The following is a 13,025-nucleotide window of genomic DNA, read 5'->3' on the forward strand; positions in this document are numbered from 1 at the left end:
TTGTTTGTTCTATGGACTAGATGAATTCATGTACACTTTGTATACCACAGGAAGCCTCCTATGTAATAGGTTATTAACCGAAGACAGCTTGTTCCCGTCTGCTTTCATTCTCCAAGTTGGTTGGAAAGAAACTGTAAACTTATTTAGAAAGAGGCAGAAGATAAAAACCACTACAATATTGTAAAGTAATTAGCCTCCAACTAATAAAAATAAATGAAAAAAAGCATGTTTCATATGCAAATGAAACACTGGAAGAATGGTAGGGGATAACGAGCTGTCGGTGTTTTGAAATTAGTAATTTTGCTTGATGTTACTGGTAATGGTGTCTATTCATCCCATCTTCCTGCAGTGGCAATTCTTGTTGTAAGAATAATATTTAAAAGCAAGGGGACTAAAGCAGTAAGGGCTGTGGCTGTCCCGTCATGGTCATACTGCTCTTTCTAGATACACGTATAATTCATCCTCTATAGGGAACGCTGCAGAACTGTATATGTGTGCTTATATATCACAGGTTATATATAATCACAGCTTATATATCACAGGTTATATATATATCACAGCTTATATATAATGACCAAAGTAGGAAAAATAACTACATTGGAAGTGAAGGTATAATTTACAAAATTTTTTCAAGATTACTAATTATTTAAGATTCTCTGCCTAAAGGCATGAATGTATGATAATACTAACTTTGACAGTCAGATATAAAATGTTAGAATAGAACAAGGAATTTAAAAAATAAACACCTGTATTCAGAATGTAAACAGAAACAACACAATTTACTACATTTTCCTTCACCCATGAATAGTCAATCACATCATGAATGACATTTTATTGCAGGTACATCTGTTGAGCCAGTACCTGAAATTACTTCCTCTCGTTATTCTCTACCTCATCTTTCTCTTTAGAAAAGAGACTTTTTTAGAAAAGAGACTTTTCTCTTTTCCTGTGGGTGGTGCTACAGCCACAGTAACTCAATTTACTTTGAGAAAACTGAGACTGCATAGACAATTTTTTCTCCTGCAAAGCACAAACAATACTGTAGATCCTACCCGCTAAAATCTCTTAATTGAATGTATCCCCTATTCTCTAGTGGGCTTCCCAGGTGGCGCTAGTGGTAAAGAACCCTCCTGCCAATGCAAGAGACATGACATGGGATTCCACCCCTGGGTTGGGAGGATCCCCTGGAGAAGGGTAGGGCAACCCACTCCAGTATTCTTGCCTGCAGAATCACATGGACAGCGGAGCCTGCACAGAGAGTCAGACATGACTGAAGCGACTTCGCACTCACACACACACATTCTCTAGTGCTGCAAATGACTGATTTGGAGGATGAAGTGTGGTCTAGGTAGCAGGTAAAGCAGAGTCTAACCTAGTCTTTGGGCTCTTGCAGTCATTCTCTGCATCACTGATAGATTAATTTTTTAAATTAAAGCTGGATTTTCATAAATTCTGGGAAAAGAGACCTCAGAGTTGGATCTATGATGCAGCTACTTCTGGGCTATCCGATCATCTGCAAGGCACATAACCCCTCTGAGAGGTGAAATGGGGATACTATGCCCTCTACACTTATAGAATGTGATGAAGATTACTGTGTAAAGTACTTTACACAGGATCAGACATGTCATCAAATTTTAATAAATGTGTATGTCCTGCTTGTACGTTCTTCCTTGCTCGAAATACTTCAATGACATCAGCTCCTATTGAAAAATATCTAATATGGCTTTTCAGATCTGTGCTTAAGCAAATCAAGGCCTCTTACTATTTCTTTTCTCAAAACTACATCCCGACTGGGCTGGGTATGGTATGGTACTGGTATTTTGCCTGGATTGCTGCCTCCTTATTATCACTGTGCATGTGCTCAGACATATCTCTGACCCGCTGTGGACTACTTATCCTTTTGCCTCCCTGTTGCTATGTGTCTTTTCATCCATCTTCCAATGCCTGCTCAATTGTCACATACATCATAAAAATTTTTTAGCTGTATCTAGCTTTGCTCTATTTATATTTCTTGTTAATTTCTTATTGCATTTATCAGTATATCATATTACAGTATTTGGGGGGTAGAAAGGGGCCTAAATAATAAAGTATATGAGATCAACTACTATTAAAACCCTATCACTTACCAGGTGCATAATTTTGGTAAATTACTCAAAATCTCTGTGCCTTTCCTCATTTACAAGACAAAGTCTATAACAATAATCCCTCTATGGCTTAGAACAGAATATAGGAACTATTTATGAAAAGCATTTTGAATAAATATTAGTGCACTGAGTTTCCTTAAGTCTCCACAGGGAACACTGGGGAAAAAAAACCTGAATAGTTGATGTATTGCTTAAAAATAATTAGGACTTTGTGGTCATTTAGTAGCTAAGTCGTGTCTAGCTCTTGTGACCCATGGACTGTAGCCTGTCAGGCTCCTCTGTCCATGGGATTCTCTAGGCAAGAATACTGGAGTTGGTTGCCATTTCCATCTCCAGGGGATCTTCCCAACCCAGGAATCGAATCCAGGTCTCAGGCATTGCAGGATGATTCTTTTCTGTTCAGAGATGAATGAGATTAAGCATATCCATCACTGGATACTAAAAACTACTTGGAAAATTAATGAAATTCTAATGAAGTAATTGACATTAAATTTCACATTACATATTTTGGAAAAATAATGTTCATGTCTTTCAGGGCAATGACATAAACTTGAAATACTTATCTTCTTTTTCTGTTGGTTGAAATTATCTATGATGACACCAATGAACAAGTTCAAAGTGAAGAATGACCCGAAGATGATGAAGATGACAAAATAAATATACATGTAGAGGTTGTATTCATAAATGGGCTGCTTGTCTACCTATGGGATTAACAAACGTTAACAGTATGTTGACAATAAATTCATCATTTTCTTTCTCACATGCTCTGACAAGGAAATTCAAATAGTGCAATCCTAGGTAAAAGTGGTTTTACAGAAGCCATAGTGTTGTCAAAGTTCAACATAATCATTCTTAAACATTTATTCAATACTAAATATAATTTTCTAATAACTACAAAGGGCTTATCCACCTTCTTGGACTATAGGACAATGTAGTAAGTAAATTACAATCCATGTTATTTATTTCCAGAAAAAACAGTAAAGGAGATGATATCATATTTATATAAATTTTGCCTTTTTTAATTTGATTACAGAAATATCTTCACTGGCTTTTGTGATAATATAAACTAGTCAGTAGTTTTCAAAATTCCTTAGTGTGAGACTTATTTCACATTAACTCTTCCAAGGCACTTTAAAATATAAAAGCAATAAGACTGATAAATAAAACATGTTACTTCATTTTTATTTTGATAAATATTAACTGAACACATTACTGCCAGGCTGAGCTAAGTTCTCTATTTACATTTTCTAGCTGGATCCAGAGAATAGCCCCATGAAGTAGTAGTGAATTGTCTTCTTCTTATAGATCAATAAACAGGCTCGGAGAGATAAAGTGGCTTGCTGCAAGTCAGATGCAAGCTTGCCTGATACAGCAGAGTCACAGAATTTAAGTCAAGCTCTGCTTCCAAATGCCACACAGGTAACCGAGGCTACCACCACGTGGATGTTCTTCAATGTGTGTGCGCGGACCAAGAGCTTCTTGGAGCTGCTGTTTGAAAATAGCCTAACTAAACAAAGAAGCTTTTCAAAATTGAAGAGTTCGGTGTTATGTTTACCAATACTTACGTTAACAGAATCAACTGCTGCATACATAATATCCATCCATCCCTTAAATGTTGCCTGTAAATATAACATTAATAGAATCTGAAAGTGAAGCTCATACTCTAAAATAGCCATAAATGAGTAAGTATGTTTAATGTTACAACATTTATTAAGTAATATTAAGTTAGTGAACTATACTGTCATCCCTTGGTACATGCAGGGGGGACTGGTTCCAGGGCACTCCCTGAAGACACCAAAATCTGCCCATGCTGAAGTCCTTGCACCATGCAGATGCAAAGCCATGGATAAAGAGAGCCCATTATATTTCAAGATATCAACTTAACATAAAGATGCCGTGTCAAGAAGAAAAAGAGTGGGGGCACATTGCCAAGTCACATTCTAAATCTCAGTCCTAGTGAATTTCCAGGTTGTTAGAATTGCCTGTGAGTTTTGTACTTGAACTTTTATTTTTCCAGAGGGGGTGGAGAGTTTACGACTAAAGAAAGAAGTAATTTTTCTCCATATCTTAAGGATTTTCTGTACCAGTGGCAAGGCCTTCTGATTTCCTTGTAGTGTGAAGGTAGTAGTCCAAAAAATGACTACTCATTTTTGGAGCAATATTCAGAAGGCACAATGGCAGGGGGGTCAGGGGACTCTGAAAAGGTGATTATGGATTAATCACCTGTAGAGCAGTGCAATAGAGCCCATGCTTCTTAACTCATGTTTATACGCACATGTTCTAAGAAAGACCACTTCTGTTTCTTAAGTCACACAGTACCTATCTTTAATTTTTAGTTAATAGCTATATGATAATGACGGCTCCTCCATCCGATGTGCACTAAAATTTCAAGCATTCATAAAATGAGTCACTTACAACTTGAAGCAGAGACAGGTAACCAAGTCCAACATTATCAAAGTTCACTTTCAGGTTTTTCCACCGCACATTTTGACTAACATTCATAAGCGCAAGACAGGCAGAACGATTTTCAACTTCACTTGTAGGAAACCGCGATCCATCTGTGGTGTTAATACACTCATAAAACTTGCCAGCAAACAAATTTACTCCCATGATGCTAAATATCAGCCAGAATATGAGACACACAAGTAGCACATTCATGATAGAAGGAATTGCACCAATGAGTGCATTCACAACTACCTAGCATTCAAAAGAAAGAAAAGAATGATTAGGACCAGTAAGAGTGTTAAATAGGCAACATTAATGAAACATTATGCAGAATTTTAAAAGTTAGAAAAGCTACCCTTACATGTTTAAGACATAAGACTTATTGAATGCCTACTATATGCTCAGCAGTGTGCTAAGCAGGACAAAATGAGACAGGAGCCCCATGATCAATGAGTTTACAAAAATACATGAGGATCACACAGTGAAACTATTAGCAACAAAATGAAACAATTTACTAAGATTAAATGACAGTTTAAATAAATAAAATAAATAAAAGAATAAACCAAAAACCTGATGTATGTAAGGTGAAGTCATAAAATCTGCATGCTCTAGAAAAGAAAGAAATTTATAAATATAAATAATTAAATAAGCAAAATGTACATTGAAAGGTTCATAGTCCTAGAACTACCAGTGTTAAAATTCTTCCATGTAAACCATTTCTATATATAAGCTGGAATTAAGACTGGGAATCTTTTTATGGTTTGAACCCCTTAGATTTAATTGGTGCTGCTATTTATGTGATGGGGCTTCCCAGGGGGTACTAGTGGTAAAGAACCCGTCTGCCAATGCAGGAGATGTAAGAAACTCAGGTTCGATCCCTGAGTCAGGAAGATCTTCTGGAGGAGGGCATGGCACCCCACTCCTGTATTCTTGCCTGGAGAATTCCATGGACAGAGGAACCTGGAGGGCTACAGTCCATAAGATCGCAAAGAGTTGGATACAACTGAAATGACTTAGCATGCATGGACACTAGTTATGTGATAACATAAATATACTTAAGACCTTAGGATCCCTGTTTCCTCATCTGCAGAATGAGAGCAATCTTTTCAAATTTATTATTCTAAATGTAAAAAGCAATTTCCATATAAGCCTTGGCTAAATATAGATAGAGCTAGTCTCAGCTAACACAAAAATGCAATACAGTTTATCTTTCATGCTCCCTTTATTTCTGCTTTTCAGCCATTTCTACTACTACTTATCACCAATGCCTCTTTCCACTGCGTGGCAACTACTGTAACATTTATCACTCTCCAGATTTTCTTAATTACCTCATCTTTCCAAACTTACTATCTTCTTAAACTCTACCCTAAATTTGGGGACAAATGCATTAAAGACCAACTTGTTAAGTAAAAAGCATATGTTCTCTCTTTTTCTGCAATATGTTGAGCAGGCTCTCAAGACATTTCCAAAAGGGAAGACATTAAGGATCCCTGACTACTTTTGAGATTGTCTAGAGCAGGAGTTGGCAAACATTGTCTTGAATGTTTTTAGGCTTTGCAGGTTATATGATCTCTGTTGCCACTATTCCATTCTGCCATTGTAGCAATAGATCACACACAAACCAATGGGTGTGGCTGTGATCCAATGGGGCTTCCCAGGTGGCTCAGTGGTAAAGAATCCGCCTGCCAATGCAGGAGGCACAGTTTCGATCCCTGGGTTCAGAAGATCCCTTGGGGAAGGAAATGGCAACCCATTCCAGTATTGTTGCCTGGAAAAACCCCATGGACAGAGAAGCCTGGTGGGCTACAGTCCATGGGGTTATATAAGGAGTCAGACACAACTTAGTGACTGAAGAATGCAATGTGATCCAAAGAAACTTCCTTTATAAAACAGGCATCCAGCCTGTGGGCTTTGGTTGTTGACTCTTGATCCAGAACTACAGTTACTACCCTGCGATTCATGGACCTGTAGAGGTTCCATGGGGGCATGAGATTATATGAAAATATTATGGGCACGCTTTGTTTATAGAGATGATTTATACTTTCACAAGAGTTTTATAGTGTACATCACCCCCCAAAGGGTTAGGAAGAACAGGATTAGAGAGTTCAAAGTGGTCAGCTATTATTCAGACCTACATTTTCACCCGCATTTCCTTTGCCCTCCCATTATGCCTCACCTAGGCATGCTGATCCTTCTAGTTGCTGCTCAAACACACCTTGCCTATTCAACTCTGACCTTCTCTACCAAGTTGCACCTCTGCCTGGAATGCCCACCTGCCTGTGAGCTAGGGCCCATTCTCTCAGTCATGGCTCCAAGGCCACCTCCTTATGAAGCCCCTCCCAGGTCTCCCCAAGCAGCCACTTTCATCTTTACCCCCGCAGCACTGGGTGCTTACTGCTTATAGCAGATGCCACAGAACAACTAATATCCCCCTGTCTATCTCTCCATGGACATTGTCCTGACTCACTCCTGGGGGCCTGGGGTCTATTCACCATCGTAGTTTTATAGTACAAAATTTGACACACAGTTGGCGTTGAAAATGTTTGCTGAAAGAATGCACATTATGATGGGTCTCTGAGGGAGATGGATATATGTTGTCCTGATGAGAGGCCATTTGGAGAAGTCAATAAGTTCAAGAACCTCAAGTCTTTTCAGAGGAAGCTAACTATAAAATGTCTCCAATCATATTCATTCTTAAAAATGACCCTGCAATGTGAAAAAACATCCCCTTTTTTGCCTGGCTAATAAACTAAATAGATACATTTTTCACTCCAAATATATTAAAACATTCTCCTTCATCCAATTCATCTGTATTACAGATGAAGAACAAAGAACAGGGTAAAATAATGGGGTGGCTTCATCACTGAGGGAAGTAGTTTTGTTCGTGAAAGTATATTCCTTGATCATGAAAATGTCATATGTGCTCCGCTTGAGTCCAAGGATCAGTGAGAAGTTCTGATGGCAATGTTCTATATACTCATGTTCAAAAAGCAAAATTAATGTCAATTTAAATATTACTTTTGTGTATAAAATTAAATGTAATTTTTCAGTTCTTACATGACAAACAGGAATTGACTTTTACTTACAAAAAATTTTTTTTGTATAATCACGATGTCTCATATACATTGGAACAATATGCACTGGATAGACTAACTAATTGAGGTTATAGTATTAATTAGGTTAGCAGGAATAACAATGAAGATCTGCTAGACTAAAAGACGTCTAACACTCACCAGAGGCTTCAGATTTCTGAGCCCCACTCTAGAGTTTATCATTCAGCAGATCTAGGGTGGAATCAGGAATTTGCATTTCTAGTAAGTTTTCAAATGATGCTGACTACATTTAGAGAAGCACAGAGCTAGACTAATCTGCATGTTAAATTGTTCAGAGACTACAGAGAGGCAGTCAGATAAATATGTATGATGCAATATAATAAGGATTTTATGTGTTTAAACATATAGGAAGGATGCCCAGTTATACCTGGACAGACATGGCACATTTAAATTTAGGTCTAAAGGATAAGTAGGAGTTTGCTATGTTGATGAGTTAGAGTTGAGACAGGGGAGGGAGAAGCATTCCAGCCAAGAGAATGGAGGCATGAGAAAGCAGGAACATATCTGGAGAAGAAGAAATTTGAGGGGAGTAGCAACAAATGAGGATATGGACTCATTAGAGAAAATAAAGTCACTGTCCTCTTATCCTCTGTGTATTTTATGAAGAAGTTGCTGGTTTAACACAGCCCTAAAGCTAGGTTTCTGGTAGTCCTTATTTATCTCACCTGGTTTGTTTCTGAAAAACAAATCAGTTTTCAGGCACTATACAGTCTAGCGCAAATTAAATTAACTCAGAACTTCCATTTTCTCAAATATAATTTGGAGATATTTCCATTTTCAGTGAACTATGTATTTCAAGAGTGAAATTTAAAGTGATGCCTGATGCTACTTCTCTGTCTTTTCTTATGCTTCCTACCCAGAATGATTCCTTAAAAAACATTAATTAAGCACCTGATACAGGCAAGTTCTTCATGACTTGTATATGAGAGATGCTGTCAGGACTAATAGTGTCCCTTTCATTTGCATTTCCTAGCATAGGAAAGGTTTTCATTTAGGAAGGGAAAAGTAACTTATTTGAATCACTGCCTAACAATATAATATGAAGGAGGCATTATTATATTTCATTTACTCTTTGTTAAACAATATGCATTGAAATATTGTGTGTATATGCACATGTATACACAATTATTTATATAAACAGATCATACATATGTATATATATGCACATGTGTATAGACAGTCCATAATTCCTAGTTACCCATTTTTCATATTTCATACTCTATTAAGAAATATGAATATATTAGAAAGTTTAGTATCTTCTTACCCTCATTCCTTCAAATCTAGATAAAGCTCTCAGAGGTCTTAAAGCTCTAAGTGTCCGAAGGGATTTAATGGGACCAAGATCTGAGTAGCCAAGAGTATTTGCAACTAATGTAACCAAAGAAACCTACAAAAAAGAAAATTTTCATTAATCAAAAATTTCACTTAATCTGGTTCCAATTAAATAATAAAGCATGATGAGAACAAGTTAATTTTAAAGATTACCAAGAGCAACCAACAAAGGTCTGTCTAGTCAAAGCTATGGTTTTTCCAGTGGTCATGTATGGATGTGAGAGTTGGACTATAAAGAAAGCTGAGTGCAGCAGAATTGATGCTTTTGAACTGTGGTGTTGGAGAAGACTCTTGAGAGTCCCTTGGACTGCAAGGAGATCCAACCCGCCCATCCTAAAGGAAATCAGTCCTGGGTGTTCATTGGAAGGACTGATGTTGAAGCTGAAACTCCAATACTTTGGCCACCTGATGTGAAGAACTGACTCATTGGAAAAGACCCTGATGCTGGGAAAGATTGAAGGCATGAGGAGAAGGGGACAACAGAGGATGAGATGGTTGAATGGCATCACCGACTCAATGGACATGAGTTTGAGTAAACTCCGGGAGTTAGTGTTGGACAGGGAGGCCTGGCGTGCTGCAGTACATGGAGTCACAAAGAGTTGAACACGACTGAACGACAGAACTGAACTGAAGAGTAACTCAACAAGAACAACATGATTTATAGATAAAGTTATCTACTAACTGTCTAAAAATTGGATAAAATAGATGCCTTTTTAAGGAAATAGATTTAAAGGAAAGTTAACCAGAAAAAAAGAAATAATAGAAGGAAAGTAAGTTATTCTTATATCTGAATAATAAAATCACATATGCTTTTCATAGTTTTGTAGGTTTTTCACTTGCTTATTAATTCTGGACATTTAAGTAAATCAACTATCAAAATTTCAATTGGAATAAAGTCCAGGTTATTTGCTTGGGCTCCAAAATCACTGTGGATGGGGACTGCAGCCATGAAATTAAAAGATGATTGCTCCTTGGAAGAAAAGCTATGACCAACCTAGACAGCATATTAAAAAGCAGAGACATCACTTTGCAGACAAAGGTCCGTATAGTCAAAGCTATGGTTTTTCCAGTAGTTATGTACGGATGTGAGAGTTGGACCACAAAGAGGGCTGAGTGCAGAAGAACTAATGCTTTCAAACTGTGGTGCTAAAGAATACTTTTGAGAGTCACTTGGACAGCAAGGAGATCAAACTAGTCAATCCTAAAGAAAATCAACCCTGAATATTCATTGGAAGTACTGTTGCTGAAACTGAAGCTCCAATACTTTGGCCACCTGATGTGAAGAGCCAAATCACTGGAAAAGACCCTAATGCTGGGAAAGACTGAAGGCAAAAGGAGAAGGGGGTGGCAGAGGATGAGATGCTTAGACAGCATCACCAACTCAAGGGACATGAGTTTGAGCAAACTCTGGGAAATAATGGAGGACAGAGGATACTGACATGCTACAGTCTATGGGATCACAAAGAGTCAGACATGACTTAGTGACTGAACAACAGCAATAATGAACTGTGTGATTCTAAAGCTAAGTCAAAAGAGTGTGGCATTCACTCAGCCAAATTTATGTCCTAGTATAGACCTTATGTTGAAACTGAAACTCCAATACTTTGGCCACCTGATGCGAAGAGCTGACTCATTTGAAAAGACCCTGATGCTGGGAAAGATTGAGGGCAGGAGGAGAAGGGGACGACAGAGGATGAGATGGTTGGATGGCATCACCAACTCAATGGACATGGGTTTGGGTGGACTCCGGGAGTTGGTGATGGACAGGGAGGCCTGATGTGCTGCAGTTCATGGGGTTGCAAAGAGTTGGACACGACTGAGTGACTGAACTGAACTGAACTGATAGACCTTATTCAAAAGTATTCTGAAGACTTATGATTTTGAGATGAGGCAAATTTTCTACAAGATTTTTCTGCCCTAGTTTCTCAGAATCAGCAGCAAAGATCCCCAAAAATAATTTGTGGGACAAAATCTCAATTGTACTGAAGACAGTTCACTAGTAGGTGATCTCACTGGCTTCACAATCAATACAGACATACAAGAACTTCGTCATGTTAGATGACCCTCCACAATTACCACAACCAGTGTCCAACAGAAATCTGTGTTCTTATTGTAAGTTACCTCAGAAGAAAGAACATGGAGAGAAAATCAATACACATTTTGGTAAGCAACAATGAACTCCTCAATGACCTGAAATCTGGAACTGTAAATGCATTCAGTCTTTGAATAAGATCCTTTTAAAATATCCATTGTTTCACACTGTGTGCAGTAAGAGGCAATGACTAAGAACAATATCTGCAATGCAGTTCATTGGGATTAAGTAATGACTGAAAGATTCAATTTTCCAGGGAAGATTAGGAGCTACTCAAGAGTCAACTTCCTTATGTTTAACTATTAAAGGAGTAGAAAAATTTATAAGTTCACTACTGCTGCTATCAAAAACACAGTGAACTGATTTTTGAATCAGGATGTGTGGTGAAGTGTTTTGCTTTCACACAGTTATTATACTTCTAAATGTCTCACTAAATGTAATATAACTGTTTCTTTTTAGGTCCTCATGCTATATATCCTGCATTCATAACTAATCCTCATATCACTTTTAAATTCATCTAATCTTCCAGGTTCATTAGTTTCCACTTAAGTATGTTTAAAAAATAGGTGTACTTTTAAGTTAGAATAATAAATGTTATTTTTTTAATAAGCAAAAAGCAAGTTTTAAAATGTCTATTATAATCTGAATAATCCCTAAGGAAATGGTTAACCTGATCTCCAAACCACTGTTAAGTGAGTGCTACTATATTGAATATATGCACATTACTGAGAAAATTAAGTGCAGTCAGTAATTTAGAAGAACATCTACATATATGCACATATTTATCTTTCTACTTATGTATACATTGTATATAAGCATGATATATGCCCCTCCTGATGAATAATGGTCAGTCAAGCAAGTTTCAGATAATCAGGAAACTTGCAGATATCAAACAAGTCCATCCTCTGAATATCAAATCATGAGTGGTTCTGAAAGCTGAATATGCACCAGAATCATCTGGAGGGTTTGTTACCACAGTTTTGCTGGGTCCCAACACCATTGTTTCTGATTTAGTAGGACTTAAGTGGGTCCTGAGAATTTGCATCTCTGACAAGTTCCCACCCACACATGCCAAAGATTTGGTTCAGGGATTACACTGAGAGCAACTGTGCTAGAGAGATAAATTTCTCAGTTTTCAAGATATTAAAAAAAAACTCAACTCCTCCCCTAAATCCACATGCCTAGATGTGCATGAATATTGTGAATATTGAGTGGAGTTTTGCTCTGTTGCATTATTAAAACATTTTATACATATACATTATACATATTATATGTATATATAATTTATTTAGCTTTTTGCAAAATATTTAAAAAAACTCAAATTGAAGCTATATAACTTTCCTGATTTCTGCATATTACATACTCCAAAATATGGAGAATCACACTTCAGATTTTCAAATACAAACAAATTCATTATTAAATAGCCATATTCCTTTATTAACTAAAAATAAATTCAACTTTGCTTGTAAACTTTTTTTCTTAAACTGAGAGATGAAAAGAGCAAAGTTTGGGATAATATTTTAAGAAGTTTGTGAAGATCTTAAATATTTTGTAATAATTTTTAGAAGACTCAATCATAATTACAGGTTAAGAGAAAAGATCTACATTCTTTCTGTTACTTCTTATTTTGGCTAGCCTTTCTTTAAAACTATTATATTGCAAAAGTATTCATCTTACCATTCATTTTTCTAGGCAGTACCTCGGTAACATACATATTAAAAAGGTGAATCAAAAAAATCAAATATGAAATCATTAGTATAAATATCAAAAATCAAATTTCTCATAGAGGAAGTCTGAGAACACAGGCGATTATAAGGTATAGGTAAAACTGTAAGGTACAGCTAAAACTTGGCAAAAACTGTTTTTTGTATATCACCTATCTAAATATGATTAATATAC

The 13,025-nt window shown here is 36.9% G+C and overlaps 1 protein-coding gene and 1 long non-coding RNA gene across 3 annotated transcripts in view; one reads left to right on the plus strand and one right to left on the minus strand.

The window, feature by feature from the left end:
* Window positions 1-13,025, plus strand: part of LOC122453743 — a 173,704-nt gene that overhangs the window by 54,342 nt on the left and 106,337 nt on the right. The gene's annotated exons all lie outside the window — the stretch shown is intronic.
* SCN9A (sodium voltage-gated channel alpha subunit 9) overlaps window positions 1-13,025 on the minus strand; it is a 164,569-nt gene that overhangs the window by 13,834 nt on the left and 137,710 nt on the right. The window contains exons 21-24 of the mRNA XM_043487903.1: window positions 8,967-9,089; window positions 4,560-4,841; window positions 3,710-3,763; window positions 2,708-2,845 (exon numbers count right to left, since the gene is read on the minus strand). Of these exons, the coding sequence (XP_043343838.1) occupies window positions 2,708-2,845; window positions 3,710-3,763; window positions 4,560-4,841; window positions 8,967-9,089 (597 nt within the window). The remainder of the gene's footprint in view (window positions 1-2,707; window positions 2,846-3,709; window positions 3,764-4,559; window positions 4,842-8,966; window positions 9,090-13,025) is intronic.

Source organism: Cervus canadensis, chromosome 15 (assembly GCF_019320065.1).
Source record: "Cervus canadensis isolate Bull #8, Minnesota chromosome 15, ASM1932006v1, whole genome shotgun sequence".
In the NCBI taxonomy this organism is placed as follows: Eukaryota; Metazoa; Chordata; class Mammalia; order Artiodactyla; family Cervidae; genus Cervus; species Cervus canadensis.